Below are 27,691 nucleotides of genomic sequence, written 5' to 3' on the forward strand. Positions count from 1 at the left end.
GGCTGAACTCCTTCTTGTTCTCCACCTTCTCACGGACCATATCACCAACTCGAGGTAGCCAGTCGACTACCGGAATCTGAAGCGCAGCATCAGATGTGGAGGGTACGTGTTCCTTCGCTAGACTGTCTCTGGCTTCTTGAAGATTCTGCAATACAGCACAGTGATCATCTACGTCAAAGGGTGCGGCCGACGCCGCCATGTCTAGACCATCAAGGTCTGGGACAAACATTCGTATGCCAAAGAGCATCATGTATGGGGTCCGCCCACCCAGAGACCTTCTAGGGAGATTGTTAAGTGCACGTTGCACGTCATATAAGTGGGCTAGCCAGTTCCGGCCAGTACCTAAAACCCTGGCTGTCAAAGATTGCTTTAAGTCACGGTTCATTCGCTCCACTACACTATTACCCTCAGGTCGGTATGGAGACGAAAATTTGACTTGAACCCCCAAATTTCTCATGGCTTCTTTGTACGCCTTAGAGGCGAACGCAGGACCCTGATCAGAATGAAAGGTACCACATGCAAAACTTCCAACAAAGACTCGCAAATCCTTGATGACAGTACGGGCATCAGCACTCCTTTGTGGCCACACCCACAGAAAACGTGTGCACGAATCCACTGCAACCAAGATGTATTTGTACGCAGTATCAGAGGTAAATAGACCGCAATGATCTAAATAAACACAACCCAGTGGTTTATTAGATATGTACAACTGAGTTTGTGGTGGGCGCGCCACAGTTGAAGGTTATATCTGCTGGCAAATGTCACAATTAAGAACATAAGCTCTGGCTTGTTTCTATAAACCGCACCACCAGTAACGTTGTTGTAACAGAGATACAGTAGCTGCTACGCCGGCATGCGCGGACGCCATGCCCTTGTGAGCTGCTAATATCAAAGATGGTCGGCAGTCCGCGTTGGGAATCAATCTGTCACCAACGTCATTAATCCTTACTAATGGGACGTTATCAGGACTTAAGCGATAATGGTAACGAGAAGGGAAACCTCTTGGATATTTTGTTCCCTTCTCTGTAGCAGCAATAGCTGCCAAGATGTCATCATTGATCTTATAACTGCTGCTACTAAGAATGTCGCCACTGCTGTTTTTGCTGCCTCGTCAGCTAGGCTGTTGCCGACAGCATGGACATCAACTCGTTGGTGACCAAGAGTGTGAATAACATTCACGAGAGGCAGATGTTCTTTAAGTTCTGCCACTCGAACCCAAAGCATTTTATGCTTAATCGTGCTACCTTTGGAATCATGGTAGTCCTTCTGAGACCAAAAATGTAGATTGTCGTTGTATGATTTGACACAATAAAATGAGTCAGTCACTATAAGAGTAGTGACTCGGGGATCAGCAAACTCTAGTGCAAGCACCAGAGCACGAAGCTCCGCCAACTGTGCGGTACAATCACGCAATGACTGCGTATGTACGACATCAGATTGGAATTCACCATTCACGAAAGTACCGACCACTATTGCGCAAGCCGCTGAATAAGCATGCTTCGATCCAGTAGCCGGTTGCGCAGAACCGTCAGTGTAAATGACACAATGGTAATCCTCGAGCGGGCGCAAATACAGAGGAGCTGGATGAACGAATTCATACTGTAAAAACTCCTGAGTCTGAAGAGCTGCGTCAAAGATATATGTGACGTCAGGCGATGTCAAGGAAGTGGCCCATTGTATCCACCTTGGATGCAAAGCCTTAGAATTAACTTGCTTTCGTCACCGCCTCAAGGGCAGGATATGGTGTTACCACCAACATGCGTTTGCCTTTCGATAGCGCTCGCTCTTTCAGAATCGCCATCTGTACTGCCGTCAGAACTTTCTCGACAGCGGAAAATCGCAGTTCAGCCGAAGTGTACAAGTGTGATTTGTAGGCAATGGGGACGGTGTCTCCCTCATTGAACGTTAAGAATGTGAAACCCACTGCGCCTGGCACAATTCTTATTACCAGGTTAGTGTGGTTATCACGCGTTAGTAAGTATTTTGAAGCAAGAAGGTCAGCTTGCAATGATGCAATATAGCTGAATGCTCCGGCAGCCAACATGATTTGGAAAAAGTAGGTTGTACCAAGGCATAAAGCGGCTTGATACGCTGGGCATAATCTGGAATGTAAATTCGACCGAAATTCAGAAAACCCAGCAGAGATTGTAATTTCTTCAGTGTCGTGGGAGCACGTAGGCATGCGCATTTCTCCAGGAAGTGCGGAGCCAATCCTCGACCTTCATTGTTGAGTTCGTATCCCAAGAACAACACTGTATATTCCGCAATGTGAGACTTCGCAAAGTTGAATTTGTAACCGAAGTCTCCAAACAAAACAATAATGCGATCAACGCGACGGCGATGCGGTCCCAACTCGTCATCTGTGAGATAAATATCATCCACATAACAGAGAGACCACGCGAGCGGCGAAGACACCAGGGGTGTTTTTATAGCCCATCGGTAATCTTTTGAAATGTTTTTGTTTGTCACCCGAGGTAAATGCCGTCCACTCACTACTAAGAGAGGACAGGTTATGGCTGTAAAAGCCATTGGAAATGTCAAGTGTGGTTTTAAACCGTTTTCTCACGAGACTATTGACGAGAGCCGAACTGTGGGTATTTTGTACTGCGCATGTCCGGCAATGAGAGTTTAAATGCCGGTAATCCAAAACTAGGCGGTACGACCCGTCAGGCTTCGTCACAGTGAATAAAGGATTATTCATTGGTGACACACAAGTTTCAATTACACCTTGATATTCCAATTGTTCAAGGATAGCCGCGACGTGAGGTCTTGCTTCGCGACGCATGGGATATTGGGGTTGTGGCTAGGGTGTGGACTGCAACGGAATTTCATGGCTGGGGGACAATTTATCGCAGCCTACCGGATTACGATACAGCGCAGGTGCAAGCACCAGAGCCCACTCCTCGGCGAACTTTTTAGCTTGGTCATTTGGCACTGTGTGCGCAAAGGATGGGAGGATTACCTCCTCCCCTCTAGGAGCATCCAAAACGAAAGCCGGGGGCCAATCTGCCTCTGCCAATAGAATATCATATGAAGTGGTCAGATGATCCCAAAAAATCCCTTTAATCGTGCGTTGTATGTCACCTTCAATTAAAAGGACTATGTTATATAGTCTGTCAGGGGGAGCCACTCTAGTGTCAGCAGTTTCTACAGTTATGAACGTATCAGTTGCTGTCGGCACCAGATATGGACGCAGTGCTTATCGCACTACTGTAACTTCCACCGCGCTGTCGAGCAGTGTTAGTGCCCATGTCAGGTTCTGAAGCTGCGTCCGCAACATCTGTGGTATACCTCGCTGTTAGCGCAGCAACTTTCTTCTTCTGAAACGGGGGTCGTTGACGTGCAGACTCGTCCTGCTTGCCTTTACCGTCAGTCTGGCGGGGTTGCTCACGACTTAGGGCACCCCTTCCTTACACATGGTCTCCGCCACCGGATTGTGAAGCCGATGTTTCCTGTGAAGAACGAGGAGAGCGTTGTTCAGAAACCTGAAATCTATCAGGTGACTTAATACGAGATCGATCGCGCAGATCATATGTGCGTTCGCTGGACGACTGCACGGGCGAGGCTGGACGAGACCCCTGTTTCTGTTGCTGCTTCCCCTGTTTCTTCGCTCGCCAACTTTGTTTAGGGAAATTTGGGCGTTCGTCTTTAGTTGACGAGCTCACCTTAGTTTGCTGTACAATATCAGGAATTATTACGGCTGGTTTAACACCCAATGCACTACGGCCCACTTGCCTGTAGGCTTGCGCAAATATTTTTGCGAACTCCTTGGGCTTGTCGAGTTCATCCACGCTGTCCAGCTTATTTAGTACTTGGAACTGCATGGCATCGCCTTTGAGGTTGCCCATTACAATGGAAGCCACCACATCGAACACTCCGACAAGCCTCATTCCTAATTCAACAGCAGCCTCCGCACCGTGATTCTCTTGAACACGTTTGATGACGGAGGTTAGTACAGACATAGACGGAGTGCCGAAGCATTTCGAGTAGGTCGCGGCAAAGACCTTGCCCCAGTTTGTGCAATCAGCCATATCTGGGACTAAGTCTTTCGGCAAACTAATGGTGAGTATCCTGTGTTTCTCCACAGGAGTGGTATGCGGAAAAACCGACTCCAGTTGGTCAAATTTCTCAGCAAGCCAATAAGGAAAATCATCCTTACTCTGTGGGCGCTTGCCCATTACCGAATTAACCATAACAGGACTAATAACCACCGCGTGGTGGTCCGTTGGTTGTCCCGCAACAGCAGGTGTCCCCACCTGCACGTTGTGCGACAAGTACTGCACTAAAGCCCTATGAATTGTAATCAGGGCTGTGTGTAGTACCCGCAACTCAGCCACCGCCACCGTGAGATAGCGGGGATGAGGCGTATAGCCGGCCAGCACCGGCCATGTGGCCCCTGCAATAGACAACGGGCCCATTCTTGCCGGTGCAACCGCATGGGGAAGGGCGCCATTAAACCAAATGGTATGCTGCCAGGCAGAGATTGGAATTTCTTGTGTGCTATACGGGGTATAGACCGCAGGTAGCTGTGTGGCAGGAAAGGAATGAAACGTATCATCGTTATCCACTGCCGGAAAAGTCACCCAAGAGTAAAACAACTCATACGGGTAAGACGCATCAGCGCTCACCACAAAAATAACAGCCATCCCATCATCTGGCACCCCATACGTCGTCAAATGACGGCGTAGAGGTGCACGGCTATACGCGGCTATCTCGACCGCCATTAGGACACACTAAAGAGTATCAACGATATCAACAGTAGCACTGGGGTTCAGTAAAAATAACCTTTTTAATAATCAAGCTTGAATGAACCTATTAGTCGAAACACAGGTAGGTTAAACCGTCACTCCCGTCAACCGGAAACCAGAGTGAGGGTGTTGTGGACTAATACAAGCACTACTAAGGCGTTTCAAATCAATAGACCAAACGTTAGGTGCGCCATGTTGCAGGGATTCTGCTTATGCACAGAACTATGCACAGGAAACCAGGACCTCAGTGAATTGTGGTGTACCAAAAACTCACCTCAGAACTCAGAACCCCTTATCCGACCAGCATCAGTGTCCCATTCGTTATCAGAGTTTTAGCTCGGCGGTCCCAATGTATAGACAACCCAGAACAAGCGACTTAGGGTATTCTCGGGAATGGTGGGATTCCGAAATACCTGTTCGTAATTATTCTCATATCAGTCCACAACAGAATAAACAGATACACGGTAAAGTTTAAAGAGTTTATTTTATAAACCTCGTGTCCTAAGATGCAGTACTTTGGCTAACATAAGCAGACAAATGATTAAGATCAAATCCATCAGCATAGTTACAATACCATAGAAAATGAAAGGAGTAATCATACTAAAATGACATTGGATATCAGCCACCTTACTTTCGCTAGTAAACTAATATTATTATTATTAGACTAATAAAAGGTCTCTAGGCTTGAATGGTGAACCCCATACCGTAAAATATCAGCTCAGTGAGATCACATCACAGGATCAGCTAGACTCTGCTCCTGGGAAAGCTCTTCTTCCGAATGTAATGAAAAACATGCAACACTGCAATATTAAAAGCACCCGACTTTCAGGTATTTGCAGCTGCGTGCGTGTTATGGCTAAATAGTGGGCCGATCAACCTGAACCCAACAACATGCACCGTCTAGCGACCCAGACTGTTTCTTTACACGATGTTCAGACCAAGGTCGCTGCTCACTGTTCGGGATATGAACAACAGACAGTTCTCATTTGAAGCAAAGTCGAGCAAGCATTTCTCAATTAATAACATGTAACTACAGTGTCGTGTGCAAAAGCAGCAAAAACGGCAAGATGGCTTTCTAACATCTAACGCGGTTGTGCTAACTTAGCATTTTACGTAAATAGATAGCAATCTTCACTACAATGACCCCTGTTAGAAAACCTGCAACCCCAAAACAGACCATAGGAGAAGACAACATTTGAAGGTACAAAAGTGCAGGCCTAACTTGAGTAAAATGGCGATCTCTGAGCAACTGGAATATAAACTTTCTACTCAATGAATAATAGAAATCACAGAAAAAAATAAAATGTGCAATATCTTGCTCAGAGAAGTTGTCACAGGGACAAGGTTTTAGAGTGCCTGGTTTCATAAATCCTTGCGGAAAGGCCAATAGCCAAGAGGCCAGATCCAGATGAAATCTAGCCAACGCAAAACGATGGAACCCGTTACTGACAAAGTAAATACGGTTGGACTTGTTTACACAGACTCAATATGATATACCTTCTCACAGTGGGCTTTGCTAACTCCCTGCCGTTTGTCCAGGAACTGCTGTTTGATGTTTCTAACAGCTGCTTTACCCAGCGGCTTGGGGCTCCCGTATAGGTCAGGGCAACCAAGACATTTTGTCTGTTCCATTACATATTTTAGCCAGGGAATATGTCTAGCCCCCTCCAGTGCTGTGCAATCAGTAAATATAAGCTGACTTAAGTTAGTAATGAGACAGGCCCAAATTCTCAGCCAACGCAAAAGGGGAGCTACCGCTTTCAAATCTGAGATGTACCCTACCTCTAATTCTTCGTGTAAGATATATGCCTGGGTAGCAGGCGGGACTACAAGGAGCTTACGCATGAATTTATTTTCAGCCTCCTGTATATCCTTTACGACCTTGTAACCCCAGACATCACATCCATAGATTGCCATGAGGATGCACTTTTCTTTATAAATCTTCAGCAAGGCGGGAAAGGGTTTTGACCCTAATCTTTTAGCAAAATTCAAAGTGGGCCCGCCGCTCTAGCTAAGGTGTTTTATATTTGCATAATTTGTGCACACCAGGACCCTCGGTCGTCAAAAGGTACCCCTAGATAGGGAAAGGTAGGGACTTTGGTTAACTCAGCCCCCATGCAATAAAATTTGGCCTTAGCATCCTTTTGGGGACCTATGGACATAGTGTGAGGTTTGTGGTCAGATATAATGAGTCCATAAAATCTATAAAACCATTTAAAAGTTGTTGGAGGCCCACAGCGGTTCGGGCAAGTAGGACTGCGTCATCTGCATACAGGAGTGCAGGGTTCATCTTGGTACCAGCCCTGGGGATATCTTTACAGCTCAATATTTAAAAATCACCTAGCTTATTAACATAGAGTGTGAACAGCGGCGGGGAGCCAAGATGCATCCCTGTTGAATCCCTCTCTTTACTGGCCAGGTGTCCATCAGACAGCCATCCCCGTTATATCTGACTGCGGCCGTGGTGTTTTCATGGGTAGTATGTATAAAATCTACCAACTCTGTGTCTTAGCCCATGTTACTTAAAAACAACCATCGTTTAGATCTATTTACACAATCAAAGGCTTGATTCAAATCCATAAAAGCCAAATGTTTAAAATTCCCTTCTTGGCAATGGCGTATTTCCCAATCACTAAATGCAAGTTAAGACATTGATCCAGCTTCCCTTTACCCTGCCTAAAACATACTGTAAGTCAGAAATAACATTAAAATGATCGAGCCATACTGTTAGACGGTCCAATATCACTTTGCCCATAATTTTAGCAGCAGAATCTAAAAGCAAGATCGGTCTATAACATACAGGATCATCCTGTGCGCCCTTTTTAAAAATGGGGATAATGACTGCCATTGTCCATGAGCGGGGAAATCCACAAGAACTGGCTGCATTAAAAATGTGAGCCAAAATATTAGCCCAAACCTTAGGGTCAGCCTTATATAGGTCTGCAGGTACCCCATCTGGCCCGGGGACCTTCCCCCGGGATGTTGAGATGATTGCTTTACGGACCTCATCTATGCTAAAGTGAAGGGGTGCACTAGCTGGCTCGCCGACCATATGTGCCTCAGCTTCTCCTAAGATGGTATCGCTGTAGATTTTGCTAAAATGCTGTACCCATTGTTCAGCAGGAATTGTACAGTCGGTGGTGGAGTTTGGCACATCAGAGAAGACGGGGCTATTCACAGGCCAGAATTTGGAACTATCTGCCGGAACGCTTGCTTGCCCAAGAGCCTCCCAAGCCTGCTTTCTTATAAGCTTCTTCCTCTCAAGCACTGCAACCTTATATGCCTTTCTTCTACTCCTGACCACTGCTTCATCCCTTGGATTATGCTTAAGTGCCTGCAGTAACTCCCTATGAGCCACAGAGCAGGTGCCATCGAACCACCTCTTGGCCTTAGGGCATCTTGTCCTGCTCACTGTAGTTAGGTTAGACGATATCTGCTTAGTTATTTTGTAGAAGGCCTCTAAAATGGCTCTGTCATGTGTAGTGCGATCCATGCATACTTGGACCTCTGTAGCGCAAACGGCATACAGATTGTCTAAAAAGCTTTCCGGGATAATCCTTTCCCACTTCAGCCTGCGTTTGATCTTTGGTACTAATATTTTTATTTGAGATGCAAGTGGTTACCTCCCTGTAAGAATGGCAGAAAAGGGCAGCACAAGTATGAGCGGATTGTGATCGCTGTGACAATTCCAGGAAACGCTCAGGTTCTCCACCACCGAAACTGATGGCGCAGACAGCATAATGTAATCAATAATACTAGGGCTTCCTTTTCCTGCATAAGTAGGATCCGAAGCTGACATATCTGTTTGCTGAAGGCAAAGTAGATTGTGGGCTGAGAGAAAACCTTCTAGGAAGATGCCTGGCGGTGTGTGCTCAAAATGATTTATCGAAGGCAAGGGATCCCCCTGCTCCATTGTTAAGATACAATTAGAATAGCATTGGTGAATGGTAAAATCCACTAGAATTATCAGGTCATTATAGGCTGATTTGCCTTCCTCATAGTGTTCCAAAAGTTCCTCTAGAGCTAGAAGGTATTCTAGCTCGTGGCTTCTGGAGTAGGAGTTGTAAAAATTAACCACTAGCAGGGTGGGAAGAGTCTTGAAAGACAACTCTACTGCTACCACATGGGGTCATCTGCATTCTATCATTCTGGTCTTGCAGGAGAGTTTGAGTGAGAACATTAAAAGCAGACCCCCTCTCGCTCTTCCCCTGTTTGAAGGGTTAGCATATTTACAAAATGAAATAAAGCCATCTAAATGAAATTTCATTTGCCTCCCAGGTTTCTTGTGGGGCAATGATATTGTGTGTTGAAAGAATTTTCCCAAGATGTGTTGCCCCTTTTTGACCTAAGACCCGCTATGTTCCACTAGAGTGCCTTCACACTTGGAGAAACAGAAATGACGAATGTGGGGATAGTGCTAGAAGATTTATCGCACATTGAGTCGGGCATAGATGCTGTTGGAATTTGGTTATTAGAGACCATGGGCCTCATGTACGTAGCCCAATACCGGTCGGTAACGGCCGATTTTCGGTAATTATACCGTTACCGACCGGTATTTAGGCTGTTGACATGTAGGGGGCTCATTTCTGTATTCGGTAATTTACCGAATCGGTAATTTTACCGATTCGGTAAATACCGAATACAGTAATGAGATGTAGGGGGACTGTGTGGTGGGTGTGGGGATTCGTTATTTACCACCAACTAATAGTTGGTGGTAAATGACGAATAGGTGTGATAATGCATTTTTGTGCACTGTGAAGTGTGCAATGTGGCAGACATACATGCCCCTAGGGCATGTATGTGCGCCACATGTGCACACATGGAAGAATCAGGGGTGCAACAGGGTGTCAATGTGACACCCTGCCACCCTTGAATGTGCTCCCCCCATTACCGAATCGGTATTTACCGATTCGGTAATGAGGCATACCTTCCCATTGATTCAATCAATGGGAAGGTATGCCTCATTACCGAATCGGTAAATACCGATTCGGTAATTACCGACTTACTCCGATTCGGTAACATTTACCGAATTCTTACCTACATACACTTTACCGATTCTTAAATACCGAATCGGTAAGATTCGGTATTTAAGAATCGGTAAAGTGTATGCCACCTACATATGGCCCCATATGAGGTAATTTGTTGCCTTAGATCTCTGCATTCTCCAGCTTTAGTCAGTTATTTTCATCCAAACCCTGAAGACTGGCTAGCGTTGGAAGCGGTTTCTCATAGGTAAAATTGTGTCCATATTTCTTATATGGCCATGCCTAACTGATTTTAAGGGTAGCTGCCATTGGGGATTGGCCAGGGGCTGCTTGGAGGGATAGAAAAACTGTAGGGGGACAATTCGAACTGTAGAGGTAGACCTATTTTTATAACGACATCCCACTAACGCCTCAGCCTACACAGGGTGCTTGAAATTGATGACTATACAATCCCCCTCTACATTATCTTTGTCCTGCAACCAATCCATGCCACTCTTCTGGCCATAATAATATCAGAGGACATATTCTGGCAATTTCCCACATTCCTATTACAACAGTGAATAAGGTCCAGGGAGGTTTCATTGGAACCTTGTGAAAGTGGGGGAACCCCCATTAACACTGCTACTAGGGGAGCAGATGCAGGTGGCAGATCTAGGATGCAATGATCTTCATCCTTAGACATTAAAGGTTGGGGCAAGATACATATGGATGATGGGCCTTCCTTAGATGTCAGTGGGATACCCGTTGAGCTACCCGGGCTACAGGAATCAATACTCTAGGTATACAGTTGTTTTTGGATCTACTGAGCAATTCCTCATTATATGGATCTTTAGTACATCTTGCCTTACAGATTTGATTCGTTTGGTCAGACACAGAGCATGATTCCCCTGCCCCCATCCACTGATTTTGACTTTGTAAGCCAGTTGTTGCACATGGGAATAGTAGTATTAAGTCTCCTCTGAACCACTTCTAGCTTTAATATTATTGGTGCTAGGAAAACTTTAGTCATTGACTCCAGTCTTTCAAAGAGAGTGTCCAACAACTGTTCAAGATTAGGGCTGGCTGGTGATTGAGATTTTGGCCGTGGTGACTTCCTCATGTCCTTATTACAGCCTGTTCGCTTTCGCTTAGTTGGGGGACAGTCCAAAATTAAATCATCACCCGCTGTTAGTTTGACTGTTGAGAAGCCTAGGGATGCTACCGACTCACCAGGATGGGCCGCCAAGGATGTAGACACAGATCCCGGAGGGCTTAGAGTCCCCACTGAGATTCCCCACTGTAGCCCCCGCGATGCCCCCTGTCGACTCCTGCGCCTCAACATTCATGGCCATAACAGAACCCAGGGCAAACTTCTCTGTCTCCGAGAGCTTTCTCTCAGTCAGAGCTATCTTCTGCGTTATCACATGTGCTGCTCTGGTTAAAAAGGAATCAATGGTCGCTACCGTGTTGCTTCCTGGGGGGCCTCCTTGGCCAACAGTCATTTTCCTTTTGCCCATGCCTATCTGAGCTGAATTCACCCGGCTTATGTATAACAGTATGAACCGCTTGAAAGGCCTGGGGGAAATGGTTAACACTCTCCTTGATAAAGATTTGTTGGAAGGACTTGATGGTGGGGGATGCTAAAAAGTCAATGCGAGTCAATGCAGAAATAGCACTTCCAAATATAATATACAAAGTACCTTATTGATGACCCGGGAACCACATCCTGGTAGCCTCCGGCACCAGAAAATTCCAAATTGAAAATCAAGGGACCTGGCCCAGCACAGCCTTCTCCAGCCAGACTGGCCCGCCCTTGGCCCGGGCTTTCCTCAGGCACGCCTGCGGCCGTCCCACGCCGCGGGAGCCCCAAGCAGCTTTTAAGCACCTCCGGACGCGATGGGAGGGCATGGAGGCTCCTGTTGTGATGCCTGATGGGGGCTGTAGTCCCCCCCCACGACCAGAAAGTGCTGTGTGCGGCGATGACGGGCTCCTTAGTCATAATGCACTGCAAACATTGACGATTGCTGTGAAGAACTAGTTTCTTACATTTAATTAGTAAACACTGGAATCCACTGCCAATGGCAAATGTACTGTCATCCTGCATTTGCACATAACCTATTATAAAAATGGTACCCTGCTTATATGGAAGAGAGTACTGCGCAGTAGAGGAACAGACCTATAACTTGCGTATGTCATCTTCTCTCAGAGGTTTGTTCACTTTTACATAATTTGGCCACTCGATCAATTGATTAATCTTTTGGAAGTAGTATCCAACCCCTGGTCAAGCAAACTGCTACCTTCTTTCTTTATAATTTTGCATTGGAAAAAGTAAATGAGTTGAGGCTAGCCAGTGCCTGTATTTCTAATAGGGAGCACTTTCTCTGTTTGCGCCATGGTGCACCTTTTAACAGGTGTGCCAGATGCAAAAAGGGAAAATGAGCATTATTATGATGACTGTGCTGCCCTGAGGGCAGGGCATTCACTGATATATGGATATGGACAGCTGCCTCAAAGCCGCACCATGTATCGCAGTGCAGGCGACACCTGCCTGCACTTTGAAAAGGGATTAGAGATCCCCTTGCAGGCAGTGCAGTGAGTAACTGCACCCACCAGCAGGTGGATCTCTGAGGCGTCCATGGGACACCTTTTCGTTTCTCGAGAGGGCTGCCTTCAAGAGGCACACTGATAGTGGGCCTCCGAAGGGCATGTTTGCCTCTGCGCATGCATTTGTTATACGACACAGGCACAGAGGCAAAGTGATTCTCTCATTTGCATGGGGCCACGCCCCCATAAGCCATCTCAGGTTAGCGCTGCTGCTACATGTGCACCAGCACTCTCAGTATCACAGAAGGAGCTTCACAAGTGTCTGCGGCCCCTTCTATAATACCAATGTGCCCCGGAGGTGCATAAAGTGGGCGCACGCCTTTTGCACCCCCAGGGCACTTTCTGTAATACTGCCCCAAGTATCAAAGGTAGGGTAAGATGCAGGAAGCCATTCCCTCAATCCATAGGTGGTAACGTTGTATGCACATATAATCATGGTGTTAATAATTTTGTTTCTGTTGTTTCGTTTTAGATGGTTTTATTGTACTGGTAGCATTATTGTAGGTACGCAGACTGGTTTAAAGTATTTCATTGCACTGATTTATTTTTTGCCAAGTGAAAGCCAAATAAAGCATCACGGTCAAATAAGGTGTCGAAAATGCGCAGGGCCGTTTCTAGGTGTTTTGCCGCCCTAGGCGAGAACTGAAAAACGCCGCCCCCACTCTCAGCTGATGTACAGTTCTCAGTGCAGAACAGGTCATGGTGGTACTGCTATGCATGTATGAGAGAGGTGTGCGTACCCTAAACACCACCTGCTCAGCCTCTACTCCCGGACTCAGAGCAGGTGTTCATGAGTTTTATTGTTGTCAGGAGACAGAAACAATTACTGGGGGCCCAGGCTGGGGCACAGGTTGAGGGTGGCGGATATCCTGTGCTATACATAAGCTATAATGCACTTTTGTGAAGGGCCAGAGAGCCTTTCAAGTTCAACAGAATAGTATTATGTCTGTTTATCTAGGAGAAGTGTTTCCAACCAAAGTTTGCAATATATTAATTCAAACATGCATAGTTTAAAGTTGTTACCAGTTATTTCATCGTAATTTGCACAACACTGTGTTTGGCTCGATGATCAGAATGGCTTAAAAACATGAAGCTTTATTTTTTAAGCACATGCTCGCAAAAAACACAGCAACATTGTATGCAAGGAAGCGAGAGAAAATGAAGCTGTGAAACACCCTATCATGCGGGGAAGCGAAAGGCTGCTTCACAATAGCTTAAAAGCGCATCACAATTAACACCGACCTCTGCAAACACGGTTCCACTTCAACAATTCAGCTGTCATAATTTACAAGCCAGGAACGAGAACCTTCCGTTTTTGGACAAAGGAAGCACTAAGCACGCATTCATTTCTATTGCTGCAGATTGATAAGCATCACTCTAACGGACTTTGAAACGCAAATGTTTTCAAAATGCACGCCACAAGCTAGGGAACCCGGGGTCAAGTGTGCTGCCACCTGCTATTATTAATGACTTGCGCGGGACCCTACATACCCGGAACCTACTGCGCAGTCAAAAATCGGGTCCTCCCGAGAACTCACTGGCAACTTTCGTTTCCAGCGACTCCATCAGATGAGCTGGGGAAAACCACGGGGAAAGGAGAGGGCCAGGGGACAGCAGCACAGCGGGAGGGAGGAGCAGGGCACAAGCACCCCTGCGGCTCCTCCTGCTTATTGCTACCGCCGAATTGCAAGGCAAACTTGCCAAAAACTGCTACTTCAATTACTTTTGGATAAATATGGTCTGCTGCTCACTCTGGCACTTACTGATGATCATGCAGGCTCGGCGGCCCTGTCAGCTGCAGTCAAGTCGTGTGGACAGGGCAGGATCCCATCCACATCGTTCCAAATGCCGGCCGCGGCAGTGATGAGAAGCTGGCTCTCAGCCTAAATCCGTTACCCCTTCCCCCCCGCCGCATTTGACTCTCACCCCCCACTGACCTTATACTATAACACCTCAACAAGCAATGATTGGCCGGTCAAAGACTGACTTCAGCTACGCTCGTGTATCGGGCCGGGGGGAGGGGGGGGGAGGGGTTGTCTAACATGGATACATTGTTGTAGCGAAGAGAACAGTGCTCGAGAGCTACGGGATGCCAGCCCTTTAGCCTGCCAGAAACAGCGCTGCATTGACAGCTGAGCAGCGCTATATTGCGTGACTAATGCATTCAGTGCGGTGATGCTGATCACCACACTGAAATGCGCTAGACTAACTCCCAGGGGCCCTGATGCATGGTACTTTCAGGACTGTTTGCCGCCCTCCCCCTTTTGCCGCCCTAGGCAGCCGCCTAGTCTTGCTTAATGGTAGAAACGGCCCTGAAAATGCGAGATTTCAAATGTATTGCCATACTAAAACTGCAAGACTATTTTCTAATTGAATTCGCATGTATTCTCGAATAATGCTACTTACACGAAAGAAGAATGAAGATTGCTCTAAGCAAGTGCAAAACACTACACTGCACACAAGAAATGAACGAAAGAGTTACCATTGCTGAAAACAATGAGCACTTAAAATAAAATTGCACGCTTGTTTCTAATGGATTTTTTTTTTATATCATGTGTATTGTAATATATGAAAGGTAAATTATAGCCCTACAAATCATATTTTTCACAATAAATGAATGGTTCATCATGTGAGCCAATTTCCATTTGATGCTTTGAAATGTGTTTGTAGTTTGTGATTGTACTAAATAGGACGCGCATTTGCTTTTCACAAACAAAATGCATTACGAATATGTGTTGTTTGTTACTTGTTATCAAAATATTTGATATGCATGCACTACGTTATTTGACAACCTGCACTTACATTATATAGAACTACAGCTGGCTTTGTGTTTTTTTTGCCTGTCTGAATTCATTTTTCATTTTATTCCAGAAATATTTAAAATTCACTTGCTTCTCTCCTTTTCTTTTTCCCATTCCTTATTTTGGTTTTATCTTTACAATATTCCTCACTATCACCCTTCCCCTTTTTGTTTTTGTTCGCTAATTTGATTTTGTCTGAGACTGCTCTTTCTCAGTGCAGCCACTGCATTTTTTAACATGGGATACCTGTTATTTTCATTATTTAGTCCCAACCCCTATGTCTCCCTCCTCGAAATCAGTGAGCACACCAAGTGAAGCAAGCAGCCAGGATGAGCTGGGACCTATGGGAAGGTATGAACTGCTATATGTGAAGACCTTGGCTTTAGTAAGTCCACGGCATGCTTGTGTTTCATTACTGTGTTGTCTATGATCATCTGTAATCAATGAAACGTTATCAAGCAATGATGCAGTGCATTGCTATGATTGAAGCTTAGTAATTAGTAGACCTCAAGCCTTCTTGTCAACTAGCCTACCTTCTGGATAATTGAAGGAAGGTTGTAAATTATAACGTACAATTTAAGCAAATGTATACAATGCCTACTGTAGTACATGTGGGGGGGGGTGGTTAGCATGTGCCGGATACGATGCTCTGCCACAAACATAGCGGAGTACTTGTCTGCCAAACAAATGTTCCACACACTCTAGTATGAGTTTGACAAACCACAGAGTTTCTTCCCTTAGACCCAGGGTCATTAGGTCATCAGTCTATCAGTCTTGGTGCCTCGGTTTGTCTTCCGAATGTAGGGCGGGTCTTCTGACACTGTTTTCTTCCTGTTCAGGACTGTCAGGAAAAGACTTGTGGTCCAGAACAGATCAAAATAAAAATTACTCCACTCCTTGGGAGAAAACCTCTCGGTGTTATGGCATTCGTTTTTCACATGAGGCATAGTGGCCACTAAGCAAAATGACTGTGCCTTCAGAGGAGCCAACATGATGTGCTCCTCTGAAGGCACAGAGATCTCTGTCAGGCCAATGTGGCAGGTAGTTATCAGCCAGGGGGGTGGAGGATATTAACTCTTCAGGATAACCTGAACAGCGCCCATTGTTAGTGCAGCACAAGACACTAACACATTGCATTTTCACAGTACACTAGTTCTTTCCTACTGCAGTTATTTGGCATTGTCTGCCTTGCCACTTACTAGATGATTCGGTGTTAAGGGCTCTTTGCTAACGCCAGATAGTATTATTACAGGGCAGCCGTTCACAGCGAGGTTCTTTCACAATGAAGTGCTACAAATGGCATAAAGACAACGAGCGGGAAGTTCGTTGTCTGTGATGTCACTTAGAGCGCTCAGTTGTAAGAATCCAATTATTGTTTACGTTGTATGTCTGATACCCATAGGAAATACCATGAATCCTCGTGAAAACAGTCCCCATGGATCGGCTGAGCCACCGAAAAGGAATCAAAGGGTAGCCATTTACTTTCCATCATATTCCTCACCCCTTCCTATACTTAGTACATATTTATTCACCAGTACCATGACGCCCTCCCACACCCTCCTCTGACCAGCCCACTCTAATTCCATAAGTAGTTTAAAAAGTAATACTTGTATTCTTGCCACCTTTCCCCACCAACCTAAGTAGGGTCTATAACCCCTCCTCCCCCCCCCAAAAACATTAAAGACAGGAATCCTGCTACTTTCCTCTAAAAATATTTAAGTCTTACCTGGCATCCTGCCACCTCACCATCTGATGTAATTGGTGTTTACTCACCAATCGACCCCAAAGGCTGCGCGCTCATCACTCCATCCATGAGCAAGTGACATGGGTGTGATGATTCTTTCAGAGCTGCTGATAGCATGAAGGGCACCATGTTGGTTGAGGCTCTGATTTAGCGGTTGACAGTGAGTGTGTGGCAGTTCCTAAGAGACCTTCAGCTGCTGGAAGAAGCAGTGTTTGGTAGTGCCAGGGCTAAACCCGCCATCCCCCACCAGCCTCGGGCCTGTAGAGACCCGAGAGTGGTGGGTAGAGGAGACAAGTGGAACGCCAAATGCCATTCCCCGTGTTGGGTGTCTAGTGACCGGAGTGGCAGATCGCGTGCCCTAGCACTGTGCCCCATTACAGAATAATGGGGTAACCCAATATTCGTCACCAGACCTGGGTACAATGCGGGAATGAAAAATTGGTCCGTGACTGCTTTAAAGGAGGAATAAATTGCAATATATCTAACGTGTGTTGCCTTAACAGTAAAACACTAATAATTAATACCATGTAGAGAAACAACTACGTACCAGAGTAGGAGTTTTAAAGTATACAGTTAATGTAAAACTAGAAGATGCACCAAAGGTTATTTCAGTTAAAGTATATTTATTCCATATACTTGAAATAAATCACAATTTATTATGCATTTCAAAAAGGTACAAAGGTTGCTCGAAAAGGGGGGTTGAGGGATGGGTGTGCTCGTGATGGATAGGTAGAAGTCACTGGTTTAAGAATACACACTTTTTCAAAAATTCCAAAGGCAGACTGGTAAAAAAGACCAGTACAGAAAGACCTGTCCTAGCGAAAATATTTACATCGTATTATACAATTTATATAATGCATCAATGCAACATCAGAAGATGGGGGAGAAATGCGGTACAGGCTACGTATGGGTGGGGAGCGTCGACGTTTTGACTCGACTAGTACCTTAAACCTCCGCTGTGAGTCTTCTTCAGGACTTAAAGTGGGCAACCTAATCCTGGTGCCGCATAGGCATCACAGGTATGTCAAGGAAGAGTGAAAGGTCCCAACCAGGTTGGTAATTTCTGTGGAAAACCGTACCAAAAGTTAGTGTATTAAAGACCAAGATGGTACTAAAGTACGTAGTGTGGTTAATAGGACACTCACCCCCTGGGTAAAGGTAAATTCCACTTATGAGGACCAATCTTGTGAAGTCGTCATCGATAATATAGATCGTAATGGTATGCATCCATAGTTGTACAATATCCGAATTAATCGGAGAGTATCTTAAGATGAAAGTAACCGGGAGTCGCACGCCTCGTGAAAGCCGTCCTGCCAAATTCAAGTGCAATTTTCTCACTTCTAAAGTGTAGGACAACTCCAATGTGAAACTTGTTTTTCAATACTCCTACATCAGAAGAAGTATTACCCATATCTTAAAATTAGAGCATTATTAAAAAGTACAAAACGTGACTTGCAACCTGAAATCCTTCCTAAACAATATACTGTAATGTTAGAAGAGGCACCATTAAGAATGTTAGAATATTATGAGATGCTCATGTACTGGATCAGCTATACATTTGGGCAGTTTGGGCAAAATGGGCAGAATGGCTATCTATTGAGCTTATCAAGAGCAAGTTACTGAATCAATAGAAAGATCAATTCATCTGTGGCGGCCGCAGCCAATCTAAAGTGAAGGGGTGGTGCGTGGTGTGGGGTTAGGGGAATAATAATACATTTTAGAAAAAGACTTACCTGATGCAGCCCGCAGCCTCGGTGCGCCTCTCCAGCTCTTCTCCCAGCAGTACACGGGCCACAGCACAGACTCCCCACCCAGTGCAGACGCTGCTCTTGTGCTATACCTAGTATGAGAGAAGTGCCTGGATTGACCTGAGTGGGCTGGTTTGATGCCTGCTCAGGCACAGGAAGCCTGTGGCTTTTCTCCAACTCGGCTGTGCAACACAGCTGTGTTGGAGAAATATAAGTGCGCATATCTGTTTGGTCGGACTAAGACAGCTGGTCAAACTGACCCACCACTCTTCCTCCCTGTCACGGCCCAGCCCGCCCAATACTCCATGGCTCAGTCAGGCTGCTTAGGCAGTGATGAATAAAATGCTAATCAACTTGTTTTTTTATCATTTTATTTTTCATCTGTTAGCAGTGGTTCGATGCCCCTCCGCTATTATGGAGTGGCCGGGCCTGCAATTCAGTCAACTCTAATTGCCAAACTACTCTTACAGCTCTATCGGAATGTGTTTGATTTCTTTATTACATCAGTCAAACAGCATAAATGGTATTCTCAGCAAAATATAAAGTGTCCTTGAAGTAAATCAGAGGAAGCGGATAGGTTACACATGTTTACAATCTGTCCAGGTATTAAGCAATATTTGGATAAAATACTAATAGAAATATTAAGTGCAATCCAGTATTGATAATGGTTGGATTCAACAATAATTGCTTGACTACCAATTGAATGCTCATTGGAAAATCATGCATCACGCAACTCAGCTCTCTGGACTCAGAAAGTCACAGATATCTGCTATCTTGAAAAGTTTAGATATGAATGCATAGCTTCTAAAAGGTTCTTATATGTGTGAGGTCATAGCGAGATCAATTAATATTACTATATAATGAAAGTCGCCCTTTAGGATCAATTTACATCTGATATGCAATGGAATATGCATGAAATTGGGTTGTTGGTTGACTAGAGAATGAGCCCTGGTCAAGTAACAACCACAATCCTTTGCACGGTGAACCACAAAAAGTCACTAAATTAACCTGTGCTTAATCCTGGGTAGCTTGGCACAAAAAGCAGGCAGGCATAACTTAGAGGCAATGTGTAAGGTATTTATGCAGCACACAAACAGTAATAGTTAAATCCCAACACAAGAAAAATTCCAAGCCAATTTAGAAAAATAGAGTACAATGTAATAAATTAATTGACAGCAAAATGGCAAACATCCAATCAGTAGAACCGGAGTTATGAATTTTTAAAGAATAAAATGTAAAGTGGCGCTTAGAAGATTAAAGCGTCAACAGAGGCTATCTGGTCACGCTAGACCGGGGCAAAGTCAAGGTTGACCACATGGGTCAGACATAAGAAGTGGATTGGGCTCGGTCAGTGCTTACTTTCAGACTTAGAAACTTTTTGAAGAAAAAGTGTCTGAGAAGGTAGTAGTTCTTCAGGGCAAGGCTGCAGAATTGTCCAAGGAGAGAGCGTCGTTGTTGGATAGCCGTGGACGAAGCTACAGTGAATATTTTCACCTTCGAACTTAGCTGTTGAGATGAAAGTGGAAAATCTCCAGTGTGACAAAGGAGGCTGTCGCTGAAGAGGTTCAGCTAATTCCACTACTGGGTAACTGTCTGGAGGGAATTCACAAAGTCTGTCAGCTACATCCATTTATGTGACGCAAGGCAGGCTGCAGGCACAAGGGGCTGAGGGCAGTTAAATGCCAACTTTCTAAAAGTGCAAAAGAAGCAAAAGAAGCAATTGATGGACGGAATGCTGGAAAATGTAAACATTCACCCCCAGTCACAAGGATCTGGATTTAACCCATCATTCTTTTGTTCACCACACCACCCCAGTTTGGACCCAGCCATATGCAAATCAGTGTTGACCCTGTTCTTTGTGGGAACAGTCCAGCCCGAACTGCTAAGCCAGGTCCTCCCTGGACCGGAAACAAGTATCCTGGGACCGGGTTCAGGGCATCACCCTTCATCCGCCAGGCCAGCTTGAATTCAGAACTTTTCTAAAAGTGGCATTTTCTAATAGGTAATGATAAATTTGACTTCAGATTAAAGATGGTTTATCATTGCAAGTTCATAGGTACCACAAATGATGCATCTACCTGCTCTCATGTAGGAATTACAGCTTATCAAAGATAATAACAAATTCTCAATGTTATCCTATGGGAGGTGCAAAAGGAATGCAAAACAAGCATAAGCAATGCAATCGGTCTCGCATTTGTGAGAGTTTGAGCTATTGGCATTGTAAATCCCACACAATATATGCAGCTAAATTAATCCAATAAAGAATGGTGAAAAAGTGCAAACTAAAAGTAGCCGCCACATTCATTGCATGGGATTGTAGGAAAAGTGATTTCTCCAGTTTAAAAAAAAATGCATTTGCTACTAAAGCAGTGGCAAACCTTTGATTTTAGGGTAAGTGGGGCATACTTCTGGCAAATATGGGTGTCTGTCTGTGAGGCGGTTTCTTCTCTCCTTGTATCAAGAGCCACGGTGTCTACTCAGCGCTAGTGGGACGCGCTCCATCAACTCACCTTGGGGTTCCCTGCCGCCGCCGTATTCAGCAGTTAAACGGCCGCTGTGTGCAGGGGAACTACAGCTCCCGGCGGCCCCTGCGGGACGAGCCCGCCAACGTCAGCGGAAGCGCGCCTGAAGCGCATAAAGTGATCGAGAGCCCTCGGCAGAGCGGGGGTGTCTGTCTGTGAGGCGGTTTCTTCGCTCCTTGTATCAAGAGCCACGGTGTCTACTCAGCGCTAGTGGGACGCGCTCCATCAACTCACCTTGGGGTTCCCTGCTGCCGCCGTATTCAGCAGTTAAACGGCCGCTGTGTGCAGGGGAACTACAGCTCCCGGCGGCCCCTGCGGGACGAGCCCACCAACGTCAGCGGAAGCGCGCCTGAAGCGCATAAAGTGATCGAGAGCCCTCGGCAGAGCGGGGGTGTCTGTCTGTGAGGCGGTTTCTTCGCTCCTTGTATCAAGAGCCACGGTGTCTACTCAGCGCTAGTGGGACGCGCTCCATCAACTCACCTTGGGGTTCCCTGCCGCCGCTGTATTCAGCAGTTAAACGGCCGCTGTGTGCAGGGGAACTACAGCTCCCGGCGGCCCCTGCGGGACGAGCCCGCCAACGCCAGCGGAAGCGCGCCTGAAGCGCATAAAGTGATCGAGAGCCCTCGGCAGAGCGGGGGTGTCTGTCTGTGAGGCGGTTTCTTCGCTCCTTGTATCAAGAGCCACGGTGTCTACTCAGCGCTAGTGGGACGCGCTCCATCAACTCACCTTGGGGTTCCCTGCCGCCGCCGTATTCAGCAGTAAAACGGCCGCTGTGTGCAGGGGAACTACAGCTCCCGGCGGCCCCTGCGGGACGAGCCCGCCAACGTCAGCGGAAGCGCGCCTGAAGCGCATAAAGTGATCGAGAGCCCCCGAGTCGCGGGACGCGTGCGGGCGCTCACCGGACGAAGCCCGGACAAAGGGCGGACCGTCTGAGGCCGTCAGAGGTCGAAAGAGGTTGGGTTGGGACTATCCCCTTTACATCTGGCCTGATCCTTAATTCCATAATCCCTTATTGACTGCTGTTCTGCTGTGGTGAGTCGCACAATCCATTGTTACGTATTCTGTTACGACCGGCGTGAGCCATGCAACGAGGGAACGCAAAACTAAGTACGAGGGTGGCAGGCATGGGGACTTTGGACAATTATTTAAAACAGGCTGAAACAGCCGTAGTCAATGAAATTGCTTTGGTTGAACGGCGACTTTCTCTTGAGCCTATTGGCCACCTAAGTATCTCGCAACCCACAGCTGATATTCCCTCCTCGAATGTCATACCGGCAGTTGTGTATCCCCGTGTTATCCCTAATGAGTTGATGGTGGATGACTCTACTCCCATTTCCACTAGTATTACTCCTTTAAGTACAGATAGCAGTGTCCCCTCACCCGTGGCTATCCATACTAGACAGTCCAAGTCGAAAAATGGTACTAAGTGTAATGGGGGAAACTATGTGAGTGGTAAAAGGAAAGCCATAAATAACCCTGCGGGGCATCGAAAGCAGGCTAAGCAACCAAGGATTACCACTCCTCTTCCTAGGCAGGAGAAACTGAACTCTAGCTCTCTTCACTTGGTCAGGGCAGATTCTGGCGAGAATAGACGAACTAGTTTAAATGTAGAGCTGGACCAGAATAGGGAGACATTTATGGCTAGTATTATTACAACTATGGAAGCACATCTTACCTCATTAATACAGCCTATAATAGCTACCCTAAAAAGAATAGAGGACCGTATCTGTATCATGGAATCTCACCTCAGAAGCAAAGAACCCCAAACAGGTCTAAATAACGTTGTAGGAGATACATTAAGTACAATCACGGCTTCGGTAGATAACTTGTTGAGCTCCATGATCACTTCCACACAACAACCAGCACCCTCGGTAGCGCCCATCTGCCCAGGATCTACGACGTCGCAACCAGCCTTAGATAACTTGGGTAAGACCTTAGGAACGGCAGGGCAAACGCAGACTAAGGAGGGGGGCTCACATCTTCCTGCTCCTCAGCAAGGAGGGGATTTTTCCTTACACTTACCAGCTGAGGCATGCCCCTACACTATCATTCTAGCCAATGTGCCTAAACTAGAGCAAAATAAAAAGGAACATTGGTCTTCCTTGAGAAATAAGGCCCTTCATTATCTGACAAATAAAACAGTTCTGGGCCATCATCTTAATAAGCATTTTATGATGATTAGAAGGGTACCATGGGTAGGCAAGACTGTTAAACATCTAGAGGGTGACTGTATAGTTATAAGTTTTAGATCCCCAGGGCTAGTAACTGACATCCTAAGACAGGCAGGGTCTGTGAGAATCCATAAAGATTATGTGAATATTCTTCCCTTGGGTTTCTTTTATCCTCCATCTCACTTTGGCTCATCATTTTCCTCTCAACCATTTGGACTCGGTACTAGATTTAGCTCCAATAATAATTTTGCTGTCCCTGTCTCCAACAGATTTGAGGTCTTCTCCAATTTGGATGACATTGAGTGACTAAAGACCAGCGATCAAGTCACCTCCCCTGATATACAAGTCCCTGTCTTTCCAATTGTGAATCCCTCAATTTGCGGTTCCATTTCATTAGGTTTAATTCAGGAGCCATTGGGTTCTTCTTTTAAATTGATTTCTTGGAATGTAGCCGGTCTTAGAAGTAAAGTAGATGATCCCACCTGGAGAGATCTAATTAGATCAGGTTACATTATTGGTCTACAAGAGACATGGGACACTGAGGACACGCTGCACATGGATGGGTACGAGAGTTTTTTTGTATCCGCCACTCCATCTAGCTCAGGGAGGGCGAAGGGAGGGCTGGCAATGTTAATTTCAGCATCTATACCTGGCTCATCCTCTCAAATAGAAACAGGCTCGCCAAATTTTATGGCTATTTTTATCCAGATAAATGAGGGACCTGATTTTTTGGTTATGAATTTTTATAACTCTTATGATAGAGTTGCCACGACCGACCATCTTGCCGCATTAAATAGTTTTTTTAGCTGACCGCATAGAGACCAATAATCTCAACAGTAAGAATTGCCTTACTATAGTGATGGGTGATTTTAACATCCATGGCTGTCCACATCTTTGTCTCTCCTCGGATCCTCTGGGACCGATTGATTCAAGTGCTGTACACTTTGAACACTCGGCGGCGGGACTTCTCCTTGAATCCATCTTGGCAGACCACGGTCTGTTCCTCCCGTCTATGGAGGGAGAAATTATTCCCACTTTTAAAGGAACTGGGAAAGACTCGGTTATTGATTACATCTTTGTTAGTTCTATTTTGGGGGCCAATATTAAAAAATATGAGACGACCTGGTCCCATTTAAGTGATCATAACCCTGTGAACCTAATACTCTGTAACATTTTCGAAAAACTGGCTAAACCTCCAACAAGAGTGGATAAATCCGATATTTGCCCATTAGATCAGGCGCGCAGAATCAGATGGTGCAAAGTAATCCCTGGCGACTTCTATAACAACTTGAATAGTAAGGTTGGCTCTGAGTTAAAAACCTGCCTGGACCCCGAAGCAGGGGATAATGAGGTCCTTCTGGCTTACTCAGCCATCTGTAGTCAGATCTTTGCCGACTTGAGTCGTCCCGGGAAACACACAGATAAGGCAGAGCCAGGTTGGTTTGACAAAAGCTGTTCATCCGCCAACAGAAAGCTAATGGCCGCCCTGAAATCTAAGCCAGTGAATAGGACTTTGGTTGCGGAGCTGAGAAAAGAATACAAGAAAACTCTGGATGCCAGGAAAAAGGTGATTAGGGAGGAAGCCTGGGAAGAACTTTCCAGCGTGGACGTAATTAGAAATAGTGCAAAGTTTTGGTCTGTGGTCAATAAACCCTTTTTTTCGGATATAGGAAACGATCAACTAGACTGCGGCATCGGGAAACAATCGTGGCACTCACATTTTAAAACAGTCTATGAAATGGGATCTAGCGGTGAATTGAGTATATCTCCCACCACTGCGAACCCTTATACTTTATTAGTCTCTAAGCAAGAGGTGGTCGAGGCCATCAGCAAGATGACAAGTAATAAGGCCCCTGGCCCTGATGGCGTACCAGCGGACCTCTTTAAATCTGATCCTGAGACATGGTCCATAGTATTAACCAATGTTTTTAACCGGGTATGTGTTGCTGGGATTCCTGACACCTGGTCCAAATCAGTAATCATACCCATTTTTAAAAAAGGGAACAGGGGGGATCCCAGTTGCTACCGACCGATCTCCCTTATTGATTCAGCTGTTAAGGTTCTGGGGCGTGTGGTCCTGGGCAGACTAACTGATTGGTTAGAAGACACAGCCACTCTCTCGTGTCTACAATATGGGTTTCGAAAAGGCCGCGGGACCATAGACCAGAGCCTGAACCTCCAACTTTTAATAGGCAAGTATACCATTGCTAAAAAAGGGGCCTTGTATTTGGCCTTTATGGACTTGTCTTCGGCGTTTGACCGAGTGAATCGTTCAAAATTGTGGGGGTTACTATTAAACTGTGGAATAGATGCTAACATCGTTTATTTTCTAGCGGATCTGCATAGAGACCTCACCGCCACGGTCAGATATGACCGGCAGGGCAATTCCACGGATAAAATTGGAATCACTAACGGCGTTAGGCAAGGATGCATTTTAGCCCCCCTGCTTTTTACTTTATATATTAATGAATTGGGCCCCACACTAATTAAGTCATGCAAGGATATTCCTAGGGCAGGCAAACTTGAGATTCCAGCATTATTGTATGCTGATGATGCCGCTCTCTTAGCACGTACGGCTGTAGGGCTCCAAAAGCTTTTAGATTCTTTTGCTAAATTTATGATTGCACTTGATCTTGGAGTGAACTACTCCAAATCCCATGTGATGTTTGTGGGCTCTATCCCAAAGAGAGTTAAAACCATGTCTTGTGAAGGTCATGTTCTATCTCGGGTCTCAAGATTCCCTTATTTAGGTGTCATTTTTGATGACAAGTCTACTTGGGCCCCACAATTGGCTGCCAAACGCAATGCATTTGCTAGGGCCACACTTGCTGTCCTTGAATTTGGACGCAAATTGGGGGTGAAGCCCATGCAAGCCATGTTGAAGGTCTACGTAGCAAAATGCACCTCCATTGCATTATACGGGGCAGACCTGTGGGGTTTTAAAAATATTTCTGATCTACAAGTTGTAGAAAATAGATTCCTAAAATCACTATTATCCCTCCCATGTTCTACATCAAGCTATATAGTGCATCAAGAGTGTGGGATTGACTACTTAACTGACCGTATAGCCATTGCCCCACTTTTGAAATGGCTCTCGATTTGGCTAAATCCTGAACTAGAATTGAACCATGCAATTTTAAAAGATTGCCTATCCTTAGAGTATGGCAAAACTATACCGTGGTTGAATCAAATTAAAACTCTAGCAAGGTATTTGGGCCGACCTGAGTTATTTGAGAATCCAAGCACTATAGTAAGGGGGGATCTAAAATGGGCTAAAGACACACATAAACAGAGGGCTATGTTAACAAGGGAGGAAAGAGAATTACTCAAACCCACTGTAAAGGCACATCAGCTGATCACTACATCTAACAGTTTAGAGCCTTACTTGGGTATTGTCAATAAGATGGACCATCGTTTCTTATTAATTAAGTTCAGATTGAACAAATTCCATCTCTTATTGACTGACTCCCCTGGTTGGACTAAGGAGAAGGATTTGGGGATCTGTTCGTGCGACAGATTCTCAATAAAAGACACTATGCACTTTATCTTTTTCTGTGAACACCTGTCTTTAATCCGCAAAAAATACATCATTCCTCTTTTAAAAAACAAAGGCTTTAGACAGGCGAAACCAGCTCTCATGTATCTTCAGATGTTGGGTTCTCCTTGGGAAATATTTAATATTGCCACTTTTTTAGTAATTTCAATGAGATTGAGGAAAAAGATGACATGGTTATAGTGTATATCTTTTTATTGTCGGAGTAAATATTTATTGTAATTTTATGTCTAATGTTTTTTTAAATGGTTGTACTGTTTTATGTTCAATGTACTTTTATGGTTTTTGCTATGAACCGAATAAAGTAATTTTGACTGACTGACTGTGTACATTCGTCCCACTATTGATGTGTTTGAAATTTCATTTCTGGACCAGAATAAAGCAAAACATGATTCTTTGCCTAAGGTTTGCAATTGCAAACCTGATCAACTTCAGGCTGTAAAACACATCATCAGCTAATGATGGGTGAGTGGAGTTCTGAAACAACGTGACCCACACTATTGTGTAGTTTTTTAACTTTGCATGTTTCACAAAACTCAAAGCTTGAAAAGTTAAAAAAGGCATTGGCAAAGCCAATAAGTCATCGGATGCTGGCCTTTTGTCTTTGTCAATGTTTGTTTTTTCATGGTGATTGTAAAATGTTACTTGTGGGGAAGCTGTCAGGCCCTTATTAGTTAAAGAAGAAACTGGGTAAAATCAAGAATGTTTTTTTGGTCTCAAAACGCACACATTGACATAGTAGTCCCTGGCACTTAAGGGAAGTACTTTGAATGCGGATGCGCTCCTTGTGAAAGGGCATAATGCCATCACTCAAAGTGAAGTTAGCTAATGGCTGA

The 27,691-nt window shown here is 45.3% G+C and overlaps 1 protein-coding gene across 2 annotated transcripts in view; it reads left to right on the forward strand.

Moving 5' to 3' along the window:
- DYNC1I1 (dynein cytoplasmic 1 intermediate chain 1) overlaps positions 1 to 27,691 on the forward strand; it is a 1,604,297-nt gene that overhangs the window by 268,126 nt on the left and 1,308,480 nt on the right. For both annotated transcript variants that reach the window (XM_085630867.1, XM_085630869.1), the window contains exon 5: positions 15,384 to 15,468. In XM_085630867.1, coding sequence (XP_085486993.1) covers positions 15,384 to 15,468 — 85 coding nt within the window. The remainder of the gene's footprint in view (positions 1 to 15,383; positions 15,469 to 27,691) is intronic.

Source organism: Triturus cristatus, chromosome 10 (genome assembly GCF_964204655.1).
Source record: "Triturus cristatus chromosome 10, aTriCri1.1, whole genome shotgun sequence".
Classification (NCBI taxonomy): Eukaryota; Metazoa; Chordata; class Amphibia; order Caudata; family Salamandridae; genus Triturus; species Triturus cristatus.